Source organism: Lygodium microphyllum, chromosome 21 (genome assembly GCF_053477565.2).
Source record: "Lygodium microphyllum isolate KBCC chromosome 21, Lygodium_microphyllum_v1.1.10, whole genome shotgun sequence".
Taxonomy (NCBI): Eukaryota; Viridiplantae; Streptophyta; class Polypodiopsida; order Schizaeales; family Lygodiaceae; genus Lygodium; species Lygodium microphyllum.
In genome coordinates this window covers 113,239,426-113,263,727 of record NC_141155.1, presented here as the reverse complement: position 1 = coordinate 113,263,727, position 24,302 = coordinate 113,239,426, and the positions used below count along the sequence as shown (strand labels likewise).

General features: G+C 39.5%; 1 protein-coding gene across 1 annotated transcript; it reads left to right on the top strand.

The window, feature by feature from the left end:
- Nucleotides 1-15,882: 15,882 nt before the first annotated feature.
- LOC148018445 (artemisinic aldehyde Delta(11(13)) reductase-like) lies at nt 15,883-18,576 on the top strand. The gene is made up of 5 exons (XM_087661946.1): nt 15,883-16,126; nt 16,290-16,430; nt 16,686-16,816; nt 16,991-17,173; nt 17,299-18,576. The coding sequence occupies exons 1-5, from the start codon at nt 16,032-16,034 to the stop codon at nt 18,057-18,059; spliced, it is 1,311 nt and encodes a 436-aa protein (XP_087518072.1). The 5' UTR covers nt 15,883-16,031; the 3' UTR covers nt 18,060-18,576.
- The last annotated feature ends 5,726 nt before the right edge of the window (nt 18,577-24,302 follow it).

Below are 24,302 nucleotides of genomic sequence, written 5' to 3'. Positions count from 1 at the left end.
TAATGGCGGCCACCATAGGGCTTTCATAGCCCCCTAGTGGGCCATCTCCCCTAAGAGGGCTTGGGGAAATTTGATCTCTATTGGCTATTAGAAGCCAAACCCTAACTATCAGTTTCCTGGCAACCATAGCCATGAAGCTTCAAGCTTCTTCAACTTTCAGATTTCTCAATATTTGGTCATTAACAGTGATTTTAATCACCAAGTTAACTCCTTCTGAGTGAGTTACTAATCTGGCAAGCTAATCTTAGAGGTTAATGCACTTGGGGAGCTATCATTAAGCTTATCAAGACCGCCGACATTTACCATCTCTAGCAACATGAGCTACAGATGAGTGCTTGTAAGCACTAAGACACATTGTTTAATCATCATTGCTGCTAATAATTACACAATATGAATGTTTTTTATCAGGAAATTAAAACAACTGAGTGCTTTGCTTCAAGTTGTAAGGCTATGTGTACAATTATAAACACATAAACCATCATACACTAGAATTGTATTGCATATCTCGAGTGACTTTTTTCAAGTACACTAGTCAATGAAATCAGAGGGATGAGTGTCATTGTACTCTCCTTGGAATCATAAGCAACAAGCATTGAAATCATAGACCGCCCTTGACCAACACAAGGTTCATCCACAAAGCCATACCACAAGGAGGAGCCCTAAGTCCAGCCTAGTCTCAGATCATTGAAGCCTAAAAAGACCATTAAACCTTGGAAGAAGATTGCACATAAGAAAGGACCACCAAACTCATATTTTGAAATATTACATATGTATGATTTTCAGCCTTTCTCCTCATTACAACTTTGATATCAAGTGTTGGATTTGCTTTCGCATTCAATGGCAAGCTTGTAAGGGACTAGACATTGCCCTTGTTCTAGCAAGTGGTAAGACCTTCCCAATGGCCACCACATATGCTAATATCCATCCTCAAATTCAAAAATTTAATGGCAGAGATTTCCACCCATGGCAGGTACTTATCAAGTACAAGATGATGGAGAGAGGGTATTGGTCTCTCATTCAAGGCACTAGAGCGATAAACTCTCCAAATCTGGTTGATGTAGAGGATTGCCAATGTGCCCTAGTAATCATCATATTACACTTAGACGAGTCCTTAATTCATCATGTTGATCAACTAAATATTGCTAAAGAAAAATGGGATGAGCTTGAAAAGCTTTATGGAGCCACTTGTAAAAATACTAAAATCTTCCTTAAAATTGAATTCTTTAGCTTGGAATATAGATCAGGAGAAGACTTGGGAAAATTCATTTCTCACATGAAGGGACTTATGGCACAGCTTGCCTCAGTACAAGCTCCAATACATGAAGAAGATGATGCTATTACTATTCTCCTAAAAGCTATAAAAAAGGTGTTTCCTACCCTTGTAGCCACTCTTACCAACATTCCAAATCCTACATTGGCAAGTACCATCCAATCCTATTTGGATGAAGAAAAGAGGAAGCACAAAGAATTCAGCACCAGACATGCATCTTCAACTTCCCGTGATCAAGTATAGGTACATACAATTCTCACCAGATGTTCTTTCTTTAAGAAAAAAGGACATATTGTAAACAACTATTGGAAGAAGTATCCCGAAAAAATGAAATGTAACAAATGCAAGGAGACAGGGCATATCACTAGTAAATGCCCCAACATTCCTGATGTACCCAAAGAAGTGGTGGCCAATTATGCCTCCAATCCATCTGAAGATCAACTTTTTTGAGTCTTTAAACCATCTACCTAAAAACACTATTGTAGCCTGATTTATAAAGGCATCCCGTTTGTTTAAGGGGGGGACATCTTACATGCCTTGTAATCCAATGCCACCCTGGCATTGGGGGGGGTTGTTAGAAGATAGGCATAGGAACCCACTATAAGCAAGGGTGTATGAGGGCAAATAGGTGTGAATAGCCTAAAGGGTAGGGGAAACCCTAACCCTAGCTAGGCAGAGGCTATATAAACAATCTATGGGTCACTATCAAACTTGAGATAGAGTGTATCCAAGTTGTACCTTGAGCAACTTAGTAAACAAGAATTTGTTCTTGTACTTTGAGCATCTATCTCCCTCTTGTGCACACTTTTTTCCTACTGCAACTTTGATTCTCGTACACTAAAATTGATATCAAGGAACTAAAATTGATAGGTACTTTAGTAAAAAACAAGGTCATAGGAGTTAGCTAGGGGTAGAAGTCCAGTTACTTTTTGAGAACAAGATATCTCTCTCTTCTTTCCTTCAAGGTTTGTGAAGTTTTCATGGAGGAAATCCATGAATCTTGTCATTCTTTTCTCTAAAGGTGGTGCACAGATCGGAATCCTAACCTTAATTTATCACGAGTGCGCACTCTAAACTCATAAACGTTTATTAATTTAATATGTATTTTGCGGAATCACCCGCTATGGAATCACCCATGTACACACTAAATTAATGAAATGCCCGAAAAGGATAGGCATCCCCATCAACTTCTCGCACAAAGAATCCACTTTGTGTATGAGCCCCGGTCAACAAAGTTTACGGAATCCACCGTAAAACCTCACGGAATCCACCTTGTAATATGCCTCCTGGCATCAAAAGGCTATCTCTTTTTCTTTTACCAATCATTCTAGACATCAAGAGCAACAAATGGAGTATGCTATTGATCAATCTTTCTTCTTGAAGCTCTCTCGTGATAGCCCATAAAATGTGGTGCAAAATTCACTGATGCATTTGCCTTCTAATCGATGTTAACCACTACTTCTAATCTCCCCATTCTAGCTTCCATGATAAAAATGATGGTAAGGCACACTATTCTCAGCAACTTTTGAGCCTTCTTTGCAACCTTTGGAATCATTTCTTACTGAAAACCCTAAAAATACTATAGGGTAGCCCTAGCTTCAACCTTGAAGCTTCAAGTTTATTTCATATTTGGTATATTTCAATCTTCAAGGCTATTCTATTGCAATCATATTCCAATATTGGCATCAAGATTGGACCATTTTTCTCTTCCATAAGCATTCTTCTTATTCAAATGATAATGGATAGCAATGACCATTGATTCTTCACCAAGAAGGCTTCAAGATAGAGGGATTTCACTTCTTTGAGGTTAACAATTCTATTTATAGTAAAGATACATGGAGATTTTGCAAGCATTGGTTGCATTAGAGGTATCTTGAAGATTACAAGCTTTGGAATTGGGAATTCATCAACAACCTTGCAAATGTCTTAACTTTAAAGGCTTACGGAAGCTGAATATATTCTAAGTTGAAGGTTTGTTCAATGGAAAGCCAAAGCATTGAAGTCATGGATTGCATGGGAGCATACTGGAGTCACTTAAGCTATGGGAGCTATTGAAAGCTAAAATTGGAGCATACAATGTTCATAAACCAGTATGAGATATTCGATTTTTAGTCTTTTTCTCTCTTTCTTTAATCCTCTTATTGAGCCATTATCCATTTGTTAGAAGAGAGTCAAGAATCAATAATGCATTTTATGACAACAAGCTTGGAATTGGGGATTCATCAAATGACAACCTTGCAATTTTCTTATCTTTAAGGGCTTAAGGCAATTGAATATATTCTTAGTTGAAGGATTGTTCAATGGGAAGCCAAAGAATTGAACTCATGGATTGCAAGGGAGCATATTAGAGCCACTTGAGCTATGGGAGCTATCGAAAGCTAAAATTGGAGTATATCTTCATCAACCAATAAGAGATACTCAATTCTTAGTCTCTCTCTTTCTTTAATCCTCTTGTTGGACCATTATACATTTGTTAGAAGAGAGGCAAGAATTGATAATGCATTTTATGAAGCCCATTGCTTGTATGGATTACCCCCCAAGTCTTGGAGCCCATGTAGGGATCCCGTTTTACCCCTTCCCTCACACAGGTACAATGATGAGAAGTGTTAGAGATGAAGTACTTTATTGAAGATTGAGCCTTATATTAGTTTCCATAAGGTAATTCAACATTTATAGCCATTTGAGCAGGGATCACACAATTATTAGGTTAAAATGAGGTATTATAGGGTTTACAAATTCAAATAAGGTGTTTGGAGCCTTTTACAGGAGTTTTCTAGCTTTGGTAGGATATTTTTGGGTCTATTAAGCTAGAATATAGGAATTGCAAGAGTATTTTTGGTGTACGCAAGTATAGTGGTTGTTACAAGGTTAGAGGCCTCGCATAGGGTTATTAGGTGGTTTTAGACCTCAAATCAATACATTTACAACTTGTTGTACACTTATGTATAAATTGTTTCCAAAATTGACTATTGATTTTTTTTACTCATCTCAAAGAGAAAATTCTCAACTTGATTTGAATCAAAAAATAGATCAATCAGAGTTTCCATCAAAAGTTATAGTCAAAATAGTGACAATAGGTCTAGTTGGATTACACTCTAAAAATGGTAGGGAACAAGGATAAATGCAAGGCTAATGAGGATCTACAGCAACAAATTAGAGATTCTAGGGACCCTAATATTGGAGATACTCATGGTGATGATTTGGAAGAGGATTCATATGAAATGGAAGCCTATAGTACATGAAACAACACCTTATGTCAACATGAAACAAGACATTCAATTAAGCACAATGAATTACTAGATGCTATGAAAAAGATTGGGAATCAAACTCGGTCCTCTCTTAATAAGCTCACTCCTCAAATTACAAGATAGATGGACTGCCACACATAAGAGAAGGAGAAAGAGAGGCAAGAGAAAGAGAAAGAGAAGGAGCATGCACATCAAACTCAATCCTCTATTGACAAACTTGCTGCTTAATTTGAAAAATGGATGGAATACCAAATGAATGGAAAGGAGAAGCAAAAGAGACACACATCATTGTAGATAAAGTGACAAGTCCATTTTCGAATGCAAATCCTATTGTTGATCTTGCGAGCATCCTACGAAAGTTTTTCCATACCTCTTATGAGATAGGTGAGGCTTCGCATAAGGGCAATGACCATTTGGACAATACAAGTGGAGGTTTGGGCAATGCAAATGGAGGTGGTTTCTTTGCCACTAGATTACCCATTCCAGTTGTTAAATCTCAACCTTCTTTTGTCAAGAACTACTCTAATAATGGTTACTTTGGTGGTATGCATAATGATCAGCTCCATGGTGGATAGCCAAATTATGGTGATAGAGAATTGAAGGATAAGATCACACTATCCAAGTATAATGGCCAATCATATTCTCCATCAGACCTTAAAGAGTGGCTTTCCAAATTGGAATATTACTTTGATATATTTCTAGGGCTAATGATCAAAAGATCCACTTTGCCATCAGACATTTAGAGAGCTTTATCCACATTTGGTGGTGATACATGAACAATGAAAACCATCATATGGACACTTGGGAAGATTTTAAGACACTCATAGTGTAGGTCTTTGTTTCCCCTGTGGAAAAAGAAAAGCTTGCTAGATGTTGGTATGACCTAGAGCAGAGGGGACTTTCTGTGAGAGAATATATAAATCAAAATTTTGAACCTTATCATGTATGTGGAGTTTGTCATAGTGATGATGCCAAACTTCACAAATATATGTATGGTATAGATCCCATTCCTTTAGTTGATGTGATGGCACAATCCCTTGGAAGTTTGTTTAGATCCATTGAGTTACCTAAAAGGTATTTGTGGAAATATAGGAGAGAGACTCCTTTGTAGTTATCATTTGAGTATAGCAAAGAAATACTTTGAGACAAGGCCAGTCAAGGACTAGTTATGGAGCAAATAATATGCCATTTAGCATGCCCAAAATACCTATGTATCTATCTTTAAACACTTCAAGGAAACAATGTAATTTTAGGCTAGAAAAAAAATAAAAAATAGACCATAAGCAAGAGGACAACAAGCCTTATGAGGTAGGTGATGAAATTACGATCACTTTTAGGACGCATCATGGACTTTATAGTTTTCTAGTGAGGTCTCATGAACAAGATGTTGCACCCTTTTCTCTTTTTGCATTGGTGTTATTTGATGATATACTCATCTACAACAAATCATTACAATATTATTTGGCACATATGTACCTTTTCAGGCTTTGTATGGGTACAAGGTACCCCTTCCCACTGTTATTTTTAATGACATGATAAACCCTCAAAGCAAGGAAGAATTAGAGCATATGCAAGCTCTCCTTCAACAATATAAAGTGAATCTAAAGAAATCCCAATAACAAATGAAGTTTTATATTAATGAAAAAAGGAGGAACCTAGAGTCCCAAGAAGGGGATTTAGTGCTTTTGAAAGTGCCCAAGTCTTTTTATACCACTCTTAAATATGGTTTCAACACCAAATTGGCTCACCAATTTTAGGAACCCTATAGAATTTTGAAGAGAGTGAGTTACTTGGAATATTAGTTGTTGGAACTTGCCTCATCTACTAGTATTCAGAATGTATTCCATGTGAGTCAATTGAAGCCCTTTATTGAATCTACCATGGATTATGTAGAAGAGCTTCCACCCATGGATGAGGAGGGCATTTCAATATGTGCTTGAGGAGTTTATTGGCTAGTGAGACAAAAAGCTTAGTTCAAGAACAATAAAAAAATATTCAATCAAATGGTGATAATCACCATTGGAATAACCTTTTTGGAGACTAGTTCCAATTGTAGAGGAGTCCCTTTACCTCAAGGAAGTAATCTTGGTGGCTGAAGACTAGTCATTTATGGCTTGGTTCCAGCTTCTTAGATAGACTCTAGCCAGCTTTCTATCTAAAAGTAGATTTAATTTTATACTATGGATAGCAAACACCAACATATATACATTGAAAGCATTCAAAAAGAGCTTCCTTTTGATATATAGCATGTCTCAATGGGAGCTTCCTTTCAAAAGTTATTTCAGATTTACTATGTAGGGTCCTATAGTAGACAATATGATGTTCCATATTTGCAGCTCTCATTTGGCTGAAGATTTATGATAAAGTTTTGGATTTTCTAATTTCTCATTGATGTTTATGAAGTATACCTAATCATAGCTCCTTTATTCATTCAAAGTTCTTAAATTATTCACTGATTCATACCTTATAATGGTTGAAACAAAGTAGTACTCTCTTTTGCTTCTATCCCATACATTGCAATAAGTCCCAATTTTGTTTTTGTGGATAAAAACATTTGGGTAGAGATAAAATGTAAGAGGCTCGAAATTAGTTTTGGTATATGTAAGGCGTAAGGGACTTTTATTTTTCACCATAAGTTAATACAAAAGCCTCTTTATCTTACATCCTCTCTCTCTCTCTCTCTCTCTCTCTCTCTCTCTCTCTCTCTCTCTCTCTCTCTCTCTCTCTCTCTCTCTCTCTCTCTCTCTCTCTCTCTCTCTCTCTCTCTCATCTTTCTTAACTTCTCTCACTCCTTTTCTGTCTTTCTTTCTCCTTGTTTAGACTTTCTCTCTTATCTACACTCGTATTCTCTCTCTCCTAGCTCACTCTTTTACACCAATTTCCTTTGGATCCAACATTCTCGTGCATACAACATTTTGCACAAGTACATGCATGGTTTCTTATTTTTGTTCAAATGTTACAAACCATGAGAATTTACTAACCATTGCAAATAAGATTATGCATTTAGAAGGAAAAATGTTTTTTGGATGTTCACACTATTCTCAATATACCATCACAATCCAAAGAACGTCACTTTATAAAATGTGTGATGTTAAATATCATGAAAAACACTCCATTGGACCTTCTCACATTAATGGAGAGAGATCTATTTTGAGAAAAGGACCCAAATTATACCCATTTTCTTATTTTTTCTACATCTCAGTTTCATGTAAATCAATGTCAAGTTCTCTTATCTACTCTATGAAAAGAACCTAAAACTCTCAAGAACACTCTCTTAGTTTCCTCCTAGCACTTACTAGGGGTAGGGTCTAACTAGTCTCAATATACTTTTTAGCATAGCTTGACAAAGAAAACCCTATCATTGTGAGGTGTTATTACCTCACTCCCACTTTCTCACAAAGAGGATAACCCTTAATGCTCCGCCATACTCAAATTTTACTTTTACCACTAGAGCTTACAAGGAAACATGACCAGGAGTTACTTTGTATATCAATGTGTAGAAATTTCTAATTATTTAATATATACTATATATTAATAAAAGGTTTTGCAAGGGGCACGTGGTGCACATGGAGCCCCCTGCAAATCCTTTTCGGGGCCCACATGCATGCTTGCATGTCCGTTGCAATTTAAATCCCGTAGACAGTCACATAGAGGGAGACTTCCTAATGAAGTATAAGAAGAAGGGTTGGGAAGGCACTAAGATATCCACATCACTGCCATGCAGGAGGTGCGTGTAGGATCCTTTTGTGTATGCCTGTTAACTTGATGATCAATCGTCATGCAATCTGAATGCAATGTATGTCAAATATCTTTGTCATTCCATGGCACGGGAATAAGCCATTGAGACATGGATTCGTCAGTCTCGTGATTGTCGAGACACCCATGGTGAGTGAGGTGGGGGAAGTCGAGATGCCCATGGTGGGTGAGGCGAGGGAATGGGTGGCTTGTCGCATTGAGACACCCATAGTGGGCAAGGCAGAGGAATAGGCACGGGCTTATCACCATGCAACCAACCATTTACGCTCGTTATATTAAATAACTATGACATATATTTAATTAACATTTAAAATATAATTATTATTATTGATTTATTTAAATACATTTACTATATATATATATTGATATAGGTGGTGATTATTGGGTGTCAAACTAGCATGACCAAAGGAATATTAAGACTTAAGGGTTGTGAGAGCGAGGAGAAGTAGGGTTTTTGGAAGGGGAGTTAAGGTACCCAAGGTAGAGAAGAAGATATCAAAGATGCAATAAAGTAGTGTTGGAAAGGTCCTTACACAAAGAACCTTGCAAGTCATCAAACCCATTCATATTTAGGGCTTATGAAGATATATATATATATATATATATATATATATATATATAAGTGCCAAGCAGTGTAAACCACATGCTCATTGCAATGACAAAGGATACAAAAAGGGGATACATATTACACAACATGTTAATAATAATACAAATTAATATAACATGATATTATTAATGTAAATGTAGAGAGATGGGTGAGGAGAAAAAGAAGAGAGAAAAAATGAGAGAGATAGGGGAAAAAAAGAAGAATTTAGACAAAGAATGAGAGAGCAAGTGGAGAGAGAGAGAGAGAGAGAGAGAGAGAGAGAGAGAGAGAGAGAGGGAGATTACCCTTCGTTAAAAAATGTTAAGGTTTTTGAGCATGTGTGAAGAGAGAGATGGACACACGCTCAAATACTGGCACAAAGCGTGAGAAGGATCTAGGTATGGATGTATTAATTAATGTAATGAAATTCAACTCACTATATTTATAGATGTTGATTTATATTATGTGTATTTAACATATTATTATATATGTATACTATATACATGTATATATGTGATTATTATTATTATTTATATATATTATAATGTGTATGTATATATATAGAGATATTATAATACAAATTTTATATATTATATTTATAAATATTTTTAATATATTGTGTACCTATTGTGTAAATATTTATATATATTACATATTTCACAAATAATATCTTATCTATGTTATATATAATATATGTAAGATATTGTGATCTCTAGAGAAAAACTACTTGGTTATTGTCATAAGACCCTTTTACCCTGTTCTCAGTATAGTTCACTGACAATCTTTACCATAGTCTATTATTGTAACCTCCAAATTTCTCTCTTCCTCTACTATATGCACATATGTTCCACAACTATTTCTATCTTATGCCCTTAGCTACCATTTCATATGCTCTCCCTAAGTAGAGAGAGAGAGAGAGAGAGAGAGAGAGAGAATCTAATACACATTTTATCTCTCTATCTTTATCCACACTAGCCTTGGCAATCCTAACAAAAAGAAAAAGAAGTTGAGCATTTCTAACAAAAGCTAGAAACCTTTAAGGATATTACTATGATAGAATTTTTTTCAACAACTCTCCTAAGGAAAAGTATCTTTAGTGCATAAATTGGATGCATTAGCAGTTCATACCTATGGCTAATGTGTCATGTGTTGCTTTCCATTATGTGTAATTAACTTAGCTTATGTGCTAAAGTGTTGAGATTAATGTGAGCAAAATGGTCAATACATATTTCATAACATTGAAACATTCAAGTAGTTCACATAATTAATGGATGCCAAAAAAAAATCAATTGTTGTTAGTAAGTGTTAACTCAAACACATGACTAATAAATTATGAAAATTGTTGCACTTCATTTACACATTGACATTTTAAACATCATTTTGGCTACTTTATGTATGCATGCCAATTCATTGAACTAATGAATTTGCACATAGTTCTACTTTCACACACAATACAATGTACACAAAGTATAGATTAGATACACCATAAATGAAAGTGGCTTACTAAGTCAAACAATGCATAATTGACTGTACTAATCGATTAGCTTATAACTATGCCATCTGTAAGTAGGTGCAACAAAATAAGCCAGTGGTTGTGTGAGGATTATAACGAACATCCATTCTTAGTTTAATTTTACATGCACCTTAAAACCATATTTAAAAATATTTAAATATGTTGCTACATTTGGAGAGAAGTGCTTTGAGCTTCAGTGCAAATCACCAAGAGAACAATTGTGGTGCTTCAAAGTTTGGTGCAAAGCATCGAGAGAAGACTAGACATGGAGCCCCTAGTATGCTTTGATGTTAGGGCTATTATAAGTTCACACACATACCCATTTGCATGTGGATGCTTATGTGTGCATGTGCATGCACACTCACACACTTTGAGAGAGAGAGAGAGAGAGAGAGAGAGAGAGAGTGTGTGTGTGTGTGTGTGTGTGTAAGAGTCGAGACACAGAGGAGGTTTGTGCAAAGATGGTTTATGAATGTCGCTAACGAATTTATGCTTCCTACATAATGCCTCATTAAACAATGCTCATTTGGAGTTCATTGAATGAGGGAACTCATGCCAAGTCTTTCTTGAAGCCTTGCAAGTCAAGACAACTTCATGAGTCACATTACACCTGTTCTTCCATAATTGAAAGTTTACTTATTAAGGCTGTTGGGGGTGGGTTAGTCCATGGCATAGCACTTACCCTAATTCTTCTATGTTTACACAACATTAGTACAATACGTTCCGTCCTCGTCTTATTATAGACAAGTACTTTGTGTCCCTCTCGTGTTAGAGCCATGCTATGTGACATATAGTGTTAAAGGCCTATCATAGGCTTGTAATAAGATGTAGGCCAGACTCTCTGTGCTCTACCCTTCGTGACACATTATTAGCTCAACAACCTGATGGTACCATGATTCATGACGGCACATACACATCCCGGGTTGAGATGAGCAAATCTTGATTCAAATGTACATGCATCCTGCAAGCATGACGTGCAGCGGTCACAACAACGGCAAGCCTTTTCCTACGGACAGGAAGGTTATGATGACTGCTGCTGAGGCGTGGCCGACGATCCGAGAAGGAGCTCTGAGCTGTAAAATGAGGGGGACTCCAGTCTCCAGCTGTGCGTGAGACGGAAGAAAGGGACTTACAAGTTCCGCGAGCGAGCGCTGTGCTGCGTTCCAGCTGTGGGCTGGGCTGGCTGTCGCGTCTGGCGAGATCCGGAGTGGACTGTGGGTCTCTGCTTGCGTGGCGAGGCTCGTGTCCGTCGGCGCTTGCCTTCCTTTCGTGACCACGCGTCAAACATTGCAGCCAGCCCCTCCCAACTTCCAACCGTTTAAGTCTACCATCTAGTAATGAGCATCTTGACCGGCAAAAAGTGCCATCCCTTTTGTGAGCATCCTGACCGGCACAATTCTCGGCAAAAACCGGCTTTGGAGAGTATTCCCACGCCAACTCCCAGTCCCACATCCTCATGAATTCCACACATGGATGCTCAATTTTTGAAACTTGTCTAAGGTGGTGGGAATAGCCTCCATGAACGATGAGACTATGATCCGCAGCCATTGAGTGGAGTTTTCATGGTCCTCACTCGAAGATGAAAAGACTAAAATTTATAGCTTGTCAAATTGAACTCGATAGTTGGAAACTGATCATAGTGAGTGACAGATCACATGATGGGTGATGATAACCTGAACACCTCTTGAAGCTTTGTCCCCACATTCGAATATATCCAATAGGAGGCTACCACTAGTAGAACTTCCTTTGAGATGTATTGGAGAAGAGCTGAGTATGTCACATCATCATTTGGGTCCCAATTGAGCACAAGCTACACCTTAATAATAGCACTCCAACTATGGTAGTCCACCTCTTTGAGCTTGTCATCAATATTAGTACATAGAGACGTCGTAGGAGTAAATGAAGATAGAAAGGAGAAAGGGTTCAAGAGGGATACATGGGGCACTTGTGAGTTCAATAGCTAAATCAATCAAGAGTTCACGACATAAGTTCAATCACATGTAAGCAATCAAGAAAGTACACAAAAGGGCACGATAGTGAACTAACTGTAATGATGGATCCCAACAAACAACACACAAGAACCTCCTCCCTTAAAGTGAAAAAGAAAAACACAAGTGTGAGAATGACTACATCAACAAAAACCCAAGTTTGCCACACTCAAGAGTAAGTGTAGCACAAAATGCAACGTCCAAGAGGGTAAAGAATGGTTTGCAATAATAGCAGCATCCCTCACAATAGTAGCTCAACTAAACAACTAGTCGACATAAAAAACACATGGTCACCACACTTATTGCAATAAGAAACTAGGTTTTGTATCTACAAAATGCACTACCTGGCTGAGACGTAGGTCGCCTAGTTGTCAAATGGATGGGTAGAGGTGAGAACACATGGTAGAACAACTATAGTACTAGTAAAATCCACAAATTACAAACCTATAGCAATCAACACACAATGACAAAGAGACTTGTAGCAATTAGAAAAAATGCCAATCTATAAAATCCATGAATCATAGACTTGTAGCAATTGGTAAGCAATGCTAAACAACATTAGAATTGGCTTGCTAGCACGTGAGAATGTGCAGATGAATAGAAGTGTGAAAAGACAAGTTGTAAACACTAACCCAAAAAGATGAAGTAAAAAAATAGAATGAATTGGCAATGAAATCCATAAAGACGAAGATAATAACTCAAAATGAATGGGCAATGGAATCCATAAAGAGCAACAATAGATGTACAATATATTAGCACACCAAGGTAACGAATGGTAGTATACCGTCTCTATCTCGATAAGGATGTAGTGATGTGAGATACAAAGAATGGAGTAGGAGTGTGAATAGGCAACTAGAGTGCCACTTAGAGTTAAGTTGGCCAACATGAGGAGGTAATAGATGTGCCAATCAAGCAACATAAATGTGCCACCCAAATGTTGAGAATGGCCACCCTGTTGCACTTTGCCTTTTCTAAATGCACGAAATAGATGCCCAACCCATGATATATCCAAAGCTAACAATTTAAACATAGCATAAGGTTTAAGCACCCTTTGTAGTAATTCAAGCATAATGAATGGCTAGAGGACCAACTTATAGCAAATATTTTGATATAGCATCACCTTCCTTTGCTTTTAAAGAGCCACTGGTGGAAGACAATGGGAATCACTAGATAACTACACCTTAGTCCAACTACATTAGACTTTGTGGACCATAAAATTTGTTGCATTATAATTATCCTCATTGGTCCCCATATTATCCAATTTTCAACCGTTTACAACATTGTTCTCAAAACACTCTCACCTTTTTCTTCGATGGTAAATAAATGGTTGACAATCATGCGGATGGACTTCACAACCATTCCTTGTTTTGTTAGATCATGGCATTCTAGGTTACACAAAAAAAGAAAGATATCCTAGACCTAAGTGGTTATCTATGACTTTTTTGTGGTTCAATACTTGATATGATTCCCATAAGTTGAAGAAGGTCATGACCAAGTCTTAGTCATATTCACTCACATGGTATAGTTATGATAAAATCAGCTAAAGAATTGATTCCTTCCTAAAGTTTCTTAGTTGTTGAGCATCATATAAGCAACTACTTATAGGGAAATTTATATTTAAATTTATCCTAAGTTTAGGTGAGCCAAAACATAAGGAGAGATTTATGAGTATGACCAAGTTCTTTGAATATATTGGCAAAATAAGTGTACTAAAACATGGGAAGGACATTGGACAATGTTCTTACTTTAAAAGGTTGTTTTAGGCATTTCATGCATATTTTTTTCCATATATGCTTTGCCAAACCGTTTAATTCCATAAATATTGACCAAATGGTGCCTTTTCTAGGCTAATAAATATGCTAAAGGTCCACTAAAGTCATCAATGTGCCGTAAACATGAAGATCATTAATGGGATTTTATATGATCAATCCATTTACATAACATTCAAAAAGTGTATGTGCATTTTCTACCAAAGCTTAAAGAAAACTAAGAGTAGGAATGATTTATTTGACCCCATCATGCTCGTATGGCCTTAAGAACTCCCATAAGGTGAACTTCTTGCAAATAGTGATTGAGCTAGCATTCGTATAGTGTCATAAGGACTTAATGGAAATGACCTAGGTTACTTCACATTTTGTGTACAATGGAGTCACATTTTGTGTGTGTGTGTGTGTGTGTGTGGAGAGAGAGAGAGAGAGAGAGAGAGAGAGAGAGAGAGAGAGAGAGAGAGAGAGAGAGAGATTGGTCAAAGCTCTTGATAAAAGTGGATATAGGCTTGCTAGGCTAAATTGTCCATTTTAAAGGCATTTTGAAGAGAGATTGGTCAAAGCTCTTGATAAAAGTGGATATAGGCTTGCTAGGCTAAATTGTCCATTTTAAAGGCATTTTGACTATCACATGATCATGATAGACAAGTTTTCTTTTGGCATCATTCAAAAATGGAAATCCTTTTGCGCTTTCTTTATAACCTCCACATCTTGAAAGACAAAGGTGTCTCCTTGAACTTTAAAAGTCAAATGACTTGTTTCCAAGTGCACTTATGTGTTTCACTTTTTCCAAAAAAAAAAAAAACAACTCAATAGATTAACTACCATTGACATGGCTAGTTCTTGTTATGAACAAAAAAGCTTTATAGACAACGAGGTAGTACAAACCCTTTCAAAAATATGATTTTTACATTCTTTCTCAAAAGTTTATGACATGGCCCACATTTTCACTTAAAAAGCTAAATTGGCAAGGTATGTTCTTTTGATTAGGTGAATGCCTTTTCATCTGCATTCATCTAGCCTTACATGATCCAAAGTTGTGGCAAGAAAAAGAGGGTTGTTCTAGGTCAATAGAGCAACCTAAAAGGACTTTTGGATCTTGGGTGCTTTAACTACTTTTGGTTGTATTAAGAGTGGAAATAAATAGGAAAATAAAGGCCTTTGTTGTTGTTACCATTATTGAAAGACATTGTCACATGGATTACTTTATGCTACATAAGAAAACAAAAGCTCTCGATTCACTAGATTTATTGATTATGAGTGGGAGGGTGCTGTTGGGTGCGGTAATTGTGATCCTTGTCACATGTGTTGTCCTAGTCGTTCCAATCGAATACATTTGCATGTTCGCTTCGTTGGGATGAGATGCTAAAGCATTTGCATTACAAGCCCTCCAAGAGCCCCATCAATGAAGATGCTAAAGTAAATGTTTCGATGCTAAGGCCAATGAAAGTCATAGCAAGGTAGAAGTAGAACCTTGTGGACAATGACGATGTGCGTGCAAGCAAAGGTACTCATACCATTTTTCCTAAGGAAGCCCGAGGGGAGAGGCCATGGCGGCAGGGTCCAGGGATATGGTAGGTTTGAACTGACCTCACAAAGGGAGGCCATAAAGTTTTGACCGCATGGGTGAAGAAATTATGACGGCCGGGGGGGTAGGAGGAGCTGTTGGGCCAAAACCGGAGGAGGGTTGTGAACTCCAGCATACTTCCCGAGCACCTATATAAGGCATCCGACACCTTGACACCACACACACACACACACACACACAAAACACTCTCGTGAGTCATCGCTGTATTCCAAAAAATAATCTCTCACTCTAACTCAAAGGACTCCCCTGAATCAGGTTCTAGATTGAGATCCCTGCATCCCGTCAGAAGCACCCCTTCGTATCCTTAGAGAGGAGCATGCACAAACGAATTCTCACCTGTAACAAAGAGGATGGCATCTTTAGCAACCTCTTGGCTCCCATAAAGCTTGGCAAATTCTCCCTCTCCCACAGGTAGAATAAGAGCATTTGGGCCTGTGAAGTTGTGCGTAAGTTGCCATGAAGTCTATAGATTCAATGAGCTAACGAGCTTTGGTTCCGCAAAAAATGTGTGTGCGTGGGTGCGGGGTGACACTACATGGGGTTTCTGATCACCCTGTTTCATTGCCCTGATCAGGGTTGTGCTAGCACCTGTCACTCGCTGCCGTGCTATCAACTATGTCCCTCAAGAAGCCCACATTCAGTACTACTCCCAGAGAACTACACAAGGTGGCCTTTTAATAACCGAAGCAGTGGCAGTGTCCCAAGAGGGCATCGGGTGAGTTTCTCATCGATACAAGTTCTAGCCTGCAGCATATTAGCCTGAGCTTGTTAATGGAACCAGCGTGCCGATGCATTGTCTTAGACAGTCCCATACATATATGAGTTATTGCTATATACAATAAAAGTCCTAGTGATACCTTCCACAGTCCTGATTCCTGTCTTAATTAGGTGTGATCCGTAGCATAAATTCAAGCTTTATTAATGCTGTGGAGCATAAACTCTTAAGGTTTGTTTGTGCGTATGGCGTCAGGTTCCCCCATTCTCCGGGCATCTGGGCAGAGGATCAAGTAGAGGCATGGAAGAGGGTCGTCAAGGCTGTGCATGATAAAGGGGGCATTATCTTTTGCCAGCTATGGCATGTAGGCCGAGCATCGCATACATGTATGTACAAGCCCCCTTTTCTTTGCCTCCGTATACAATATAACCTTTTGTCTCTACACACAAGCTGTCAACCTTTGAAAAAGGAACTGAACTTGATCATAGGCTTTAGATTGCTGATCAGTGGCTTGTTCGAGCAAAATAAACGAACAGAACTAATGATCCTTAATTCAGCAGATTACCAGCCCGATGGATGTGCGCCCGTGTCGTCTACTTCCCAACGGGTACCTGAGAAATGGTCCATCAAGCTTCCAGATGGGGCCACTGCAGAGTACTCTCAGCCACGCGCTCTTGAAACCCAAGAGATACCGAGGGTGGTGGAGCAGTTCCGCCAGGCGGCCAGGAATGCACGCAGAGCAGGTGCGTACAGCGTGCGTGTGTTCATGGGCACAAGCCGCACACACACGCACACGACCATCATCGTCGTCCTACTTATAACTCAATATATATGTGTGTGTGTGGTTGGACGTATGCTACCGCTGCAGGGTTCGATGGGGTAGAGTTGCACGCAGCCCACGGCTACCTGGTAGATCAGTTCCTCAAGGACGGCATCAACGACCGCACAGACGACTACGGGGGCTCCATCGAGAACCGGTGCAGGTTCGCGCTGGAGGTGCTGGGCGCCATAGCCGAGGAGGTGGGGCAGGAGCGCACGGCCATCAGGCTGTCCCCAATCGTGGACCATCTCGGGGCCACCGACTCAGACCCGCACGCCCTGGGGCTCTACCTCATCTCCCAGCTCAATTCTAAGTACAATAATAGGCACTGCGGGGGCGGCCTGGCCTACCTCCACCTGACGGAGCCCCGCTTCACCAGCCAAGGGGTCCGGGAGGACATCCCCGACACCGCCCTCCCCTTCGCCACCGCGTTTCGCGCGGGGCTGCTCATGTCCAGCGGCGGCTACACCCGCGAGTCCGGCATGGCTGCCATAGCGTCGGGCGCCGCCCACCTTATCTCCTTCGGCCGCCTCTTCATCTCCAATCCCGACCTCCCCCTCCGCTTCGCCCTGGAGTCCAAGCTCAACCGCTACGACCGCACCACCTTCTACACCCACGACCAGGTGAAGGGCTACCTGGATTACCCGAGCCTCAGCGCCAAGGAGGTCGACGATGGTTGGTCGAAGAAGAAGGCCCTCTTCCGCAGCAGCAAGATGGATAACAACACTCCTTCCTCCCCGAAGTGCGGACCGGTCATCGACATCTCCTCCCCTAAAGCCCACGTGCCAACCAACTCGTTGCTCTTCTGACCAGTTGATTCCATCCGCTTGCAATACTGAGTCACGACTCGTTTACAATACCGAGTGTGACTCACGACTTGCCGGTTTTTATGCTGTGCATCAGGAACTCCCAGATACGTTGGTAAACCGTAGCCACTTTAACCGTGCTAACTTCTTAATATCTAACTTTCCTCAGAAAATGAAACTACCCATTTCACCTTATACCATTAACTATTCATTGCAAGCTTTTTGATAGTATCTTGCAACCTGCAAAGTACGTCAAGTTCTCGTCTTTCCCCCAAGTCTTATTATTATATTATAGTTCCTCATATGAAAGTAGAGACCGCCATGGTTCTTCAAATGTATTTGTATAAATGATACTAAGCCCTCCGGACCTAGTCTCCTCTTGGTGCTTTGCGTTGTAGTTGGCGCTATATGCCAGCTTACTTTGAAGCACCGTTGTTCTCTTAGTGATTTGCACTAAAGCTCAAAATACTTCTCTATAAATGTACAAACATATTTTAATGTTTTTTAAATATGATTTAAGGATGCATCTAAAATTAAATCAAGAATGTTGTTCAAATTCTTAGTTTTCAAGTAGGAAATTTTGGAGCGTGTATCACATCCCAAAGGAGAATGTGGTCTATGTATGATTTCCATAACTCGAACAACAATTCAACTTTTATAGCATACCCTATGGTTGTTAAAAAACATAAACCTCTAATTACTATGTATATATTTATAATTCATTATGAAAGGTATAGGGTATGTACTTATTCAACATTGCATGATGTTAAAGATGATGAGGGTGATACATACTGCTGGTTCAAAATCATAAGTTTGGGTATTATTATGTGGGTGCATGTCTTAATGCACAATGCATTCTACTAATCTCAAGTCTTGCATGTATGGATAGGTGGCATAAGTTCAAGAAGTATATATTTATCTATGTGCACATGCTTGTGTATATGTGGGCCTACACATGTATTTCATTTCAAAGCAACACAAACCTAGCCTAAAGCTCATAATTTATATATATCGCGTATATCATATATTATTTATATTGTCTTGGTTATGTAGGAAAAATGTGTAAAAGATGAAATATGAATTCCCCCTTCTAAAAGAGAAGGTATACCCCCAAGTTATGTATTTAAGATGATGATTTCACACCTCTTGGGCCAATACACCTTTAGTATCATGTGGATATGGCCATACCTAGGGTACATAGTAATAAGTTGTTTCAACAACATATGCAATGTGTAAAAGATGAAAGTTTATCGCCTCCCCCCCCCCCCCCCCAAAAAAAAGAAGAGAAGGCATGTTCCCAAGTTATGTATTTAAGATGTTGAACTCACAACCCTCGAACCCCAAATGCATAAGCTCATGCATTTATCGCAAGTAAAATTCCTTGGGCCAATACACCTTTAGTATTATGTGGATATGGCCATACCTAAGGTACATAGTAATAAGTTGTTTCAACAACATATGGAACTACATTTTTTATGTTTATTTAACATATTACAAACTCCTTTTGACCTCAAAATTGGCATAGAAAATGTAAGAGGGGATGGTTGGTCATAAAACATTTAAATGATAAACATAAAACTTCTTTAATATATGCAACTATATGTTTTGCATTAATATGCACGTTGAATAATTTGATTTGATCTCTGAATTAGGAGGCCAATAGCGCCAAGGTCAAGGGCTTGTGACATCAACAATCCCACTTACCTCGCAAAATCGAGAAGTCTTTTATTATTATTTTGCACATTAATGTGCAAGTCGAATTATCTGCTTTTAACATTCAAAGTAGAAGGTTCATAGCCTCCAAAAGGTCAAGGGCTTGTGTGTTTGTCCCCACACTCCTTTCTTTTATAGATGACAAACCCTCCCTCATGTGTTCATTGTGAGCTTATTGTGCCTATGGGATGGTGGCGAGAGCCTTCATAGGAGCGCCTATGGGATGGTGGTGGGAGCCTTATTTTATGATTGGGCCCTCTTTGTAGATGCACAAGCAAAACCTTTAGGGGTTTTGTGTACGCTACACAGCCCCCCACAAAACCTTCAATTAATACATAATATAGATATAGATTATATAAATAATTTATAATATTTATATTTTATTAATAATAATATAAATATAAGTATTATGCATATATAAATAATATATATATTATTAATACATTAACATATTTTTTAGAAAAATTAAATGCCCCAAGAGAGAGAGAGAGAGAGAGAGAGAGAGAGAGAGAGAGAGAGAGAGAGAGCATTTAATTTTTAAAAAAACTCGAATGTCTCGCATGCAACCACTGAAAGGTGAGAAGGATCGAGCAAGAGAGCACGGAGGTGAGAGCTATGGAGGATGGAGGAAGAGCAAGAAAGAGAGAGACTCCAAATGTGGGAACTCCAACAATCACAATATGTGATCGGCCTTCCTTTTATTCAAATGTCATTGAAAGAATAAAGAATGAAGTGACAGTGATGTTCCTCTACTGCCTATAGTGTGCAAGTGAAGGTACTGTCAGTATAGTATTACATAAGCGGCTAGGCAAAGGCGCCTTTACCCCCAACAACCTCCCATTTAAAGGCGAATCTGCCTCAGTGATGAGGAGTGAGAAGAAAAAAGAAAAAAGATAGTACAACATGTACATAGATACAAGAGGATGAGGAAAGACATCATCTCATCCAACGTTGGCCCATCAATTTCCTAAGGAAGGCAAAGCGCTCTGTAGAGAGGCTTTTTGTGAGCAAGTTTGCAAGATTTTGGTCAGTTGAGATATTGACAAGGTCAACAGACTTGTCCTCAATGACCCCATGAATGAAGTGATATCTCACCTAAATGTGTTTTGTCTTCGCATGGAAGTCTAAATTCTTAGCTAATTGGATAGCACTCATAGAATTTGAATGTAGTCTAGGTATAGTATCTACGATACCAAGGTCAAACGATACCAAGGTCAACAACCAAATGAACCAACCAAGTGGTCTACTTCCAAGCCTTAGTGGCTGCAACATACTCGTCCTTTGTAGTAGAAAGGGTCATGCATTTCTGCACCCTGGATATCCATGAAACAACACCTCCAACAAAAGTGAACACATAGCTGGAGGTGAACTTCCTACTATCTACATGTCCTACATAGTCAAAGTCAATGTATCCCACAACTCTTGTATCTTGGCTGCCATAACATATGCACATATCATCAGTGCCCTTCAGGTACCTCATGATACCCTTCACAACATCCCAATGCCTCTTGCTAGGTGTAGCCATATAACGTGCCACAACATCAACTATAAAAGCAATATCTAGACATGTGGCTATGATGGCATACATAAGATTGCCCACTGTGGATGCATAGGGAATCTTGGCCATCTGCTCATCTGTCTGTAGACAATCGACCTGTGATACCTTCACATGAGAAAGCAATGGACAGCTAATAGGCTTTACATCTTGCATACGAAAGCGCTCAAGGACTTTATGAATGTACTCTCTCTGTGATAGATAGAGTGGTCCTTGATGCCTATCATGCATAATGCGCATACCAAGAATATGAGAGGTATGTCCTAGATCTTTCATCTCAAATCTCTTCTTGAACTGAGCCTTAAGAGCATCTAGCTCATCATGAGCTTTCCCTGCCACAAGCATATCATCCACATAGAATACCAAAATCAATAAAGATCCATCACGGGCTTTCTTCTGTATAAGCATGGATCCATAGCACTATGACTGTAGCCTTGTGACTACATAAATGCATAAACTTATGATACCATTCTTTAGGTGCTTGCTTCAAGCCATAAAGACTTTTCCTCAATCTGCATACTAGATGTTCCCTACTAGGCTCTACAAAGCCCTTAGGCTGCTCTATGTAAATCTCATCATGCAAGTCCCCATGTAAGAAAGTCGTCTTGACATCCAATTGATACAAGTCCAAGTCAAACTGTGCAGCCAAAGCCTAGACTAAGCGTAGGGTGGTCATCTTAACCACATTGAGAGAAGATCTCATCAAAGTTAACACCATGCTCCTGCTTAAAACCCTTTGCTACCAATCTGGCCTTGTATGCAGGCCTGGGGTGTCCAGGGGTACTTTTCAACTTGTACACCCACTTGCAAGGCAAATCCTACTTGCCACTAGGCACGGAAACCAAATCCCATGTATGATTCTTATGCAATAAGTCAAATCTCAGATACATAGCCCTCTCCCAAGAGTGAATGTCACCCTTGCGCATAGCCTCATCATAGGGGAGAGGCTCTCCTACATCTGTAACTAAGACATAATGTATGGAGGGCTCATAGTAGTCAGGAGGTCGTCTATCTCTAATAGAATGCCTCAATGCAGGTTGTACTGCTTGTCAAATATCATGTCTAACATCTTGTGTAACATCTTGTGTAACATCCTGGCCATGAGGATTAGTTGGTGCAGGCTGTCTAGCTAGCTGTGCACAAGTAGGGGGGACTCCTCTTGGAAGATAACCATGTGTATCTCAACAACTTTCTCAAGCTGCATATACATTTTGTCCTCATGGAACACAACATCATGGTTGCAGATCACTTTCCGCGCCTACGAACCAAGACGATATCTTATCTCACCTACATTGCCATAGCCAAGGAAAATGCATTTCACACTTTTAGGATTCAACTTATTGCATTTATCCTTGGGCACATGGCAAAATGCCTCACATCCAAAGACACGCAAATGAGTATATGAGGGAGGCTTTCCTGTCCATACCTCCTTTGCAACCTACAAGTCAATACCACTTCAAGGGGACCTGTTGTTAACCCTCAGATGAACAAGGTGGAAAATGTAGAAAATCTAAAGCAGAAGACAAGGCCAAGGCAAAAGAGGAATGGAGGACCAAGGCACGCCCTCCAAGGAAATTCGGGAAACACAAGAAGTGTGAAAAGTCCTAAATTAAGGAGAGGCACACAAGAAAAAGCACAAGTCAATACTTTCGTAAAAGAGCGCAAGGCGCACCATGATTTATTTTAAGAGTGTCGTGCCGCTGAGCAAATTGTAAAGGTAGATGGGCGGTAGGAAGGAAGCTAGGAAGATAGGAGAACAATAGAAAAAAGGGCCTAGGCTGTAACCGGCCATGTAAAAAGGGGATGACCACTCAAGGGAAAGAGAGTTTTGTATATAAAGTTTAAAAAGTGAATGAGAGCTCATTCTTTGGGGTGTGGCAAAGTGGAATCTTCTTTTTTTTCTCTTCCTCTCTTCTCTTGCTTGCTTGTGAGTGCTTGAGGGAGGGAGTATGAGTGACTGTGTGAGAGTGAGAGATCTTGGAGGTGAAGCTCTCCATCGTCTCCTCTCTTCTTTTTCTCTTCTCTTCTCTTGTCTCGCACGTGGCTATGGAGGATGGAGCTTGGAGAAAGAGGCTTGAGGATGCTTGAGCTTGCATCACGAATCGTGGAGCTATCGGAGTGCTTGAGAGAGGAAGCAACTCAATCGAGCATCAAGGTAAGCTCACTACACAGAGAGATAGCATGTTGGCTATGTGAGAGGTAGCCACTAGTGCTCGCTTGAAACACTTGAACAATAAGCACTCCATGGGTCTTGGTAGTTGAGCTTGTGCTAGCCTCTACATTTTGGTTCCATTGTTGGGACCAACGGATTCAAGCTTGAGCACTTGTGCACTTCAAATTGAGCATTGAAGTAAGGGTTTCATCCCAGAACTAGAGCTTGAGATAGATAGGATGTTTGGGGTCTTTAATTCATGCAACAAGCAAGTATTTTTTATTTTGGATGGTTAGTTGAGTAGGAGAAATCTGTTTAGTATTTTGTCTTCGATTCTTGTTGCATTTGGAGCAAGTTAAGGTTAGGGAATCGGTTGGAAAAGTGAAGGGTTTGCTACTATGAAAGAAGCCAAAGAGGGCACAGATTTGGGAAAAATGGGAAGAAGGAGTGCTAAAGGGGGTTGAGGTCGACAAGCGAAGGGGAAGGAATGGCAAGAACCTTGTGAAATAAGGGTTTAATAGCCAGGAGACCAAGAAGGAGCTCATTTGAAACCCTGGTTGTTTGAGAGAGAGAGAGAGAGAGAGAGAGAGAGAGAGAGAGAGAGAGAGAGCTCCATTGCATGGATTTGCTTCTGTCGCGTTGTTGACGAGTTTGTTTCCCACTACAGGTATACTCACACCTTCTCCTTCATGCATAGGTAGGATTTGGAGGTGCTCGGCTAGTGTGGAGGCCACAATCACTCGGTGTAGCAAATTTGTCATCGACTCAGAAAAAACGAGTCGTATTCAGCCCGTCTCAATTACATCGATTCTGGGCCGAGTCCCAG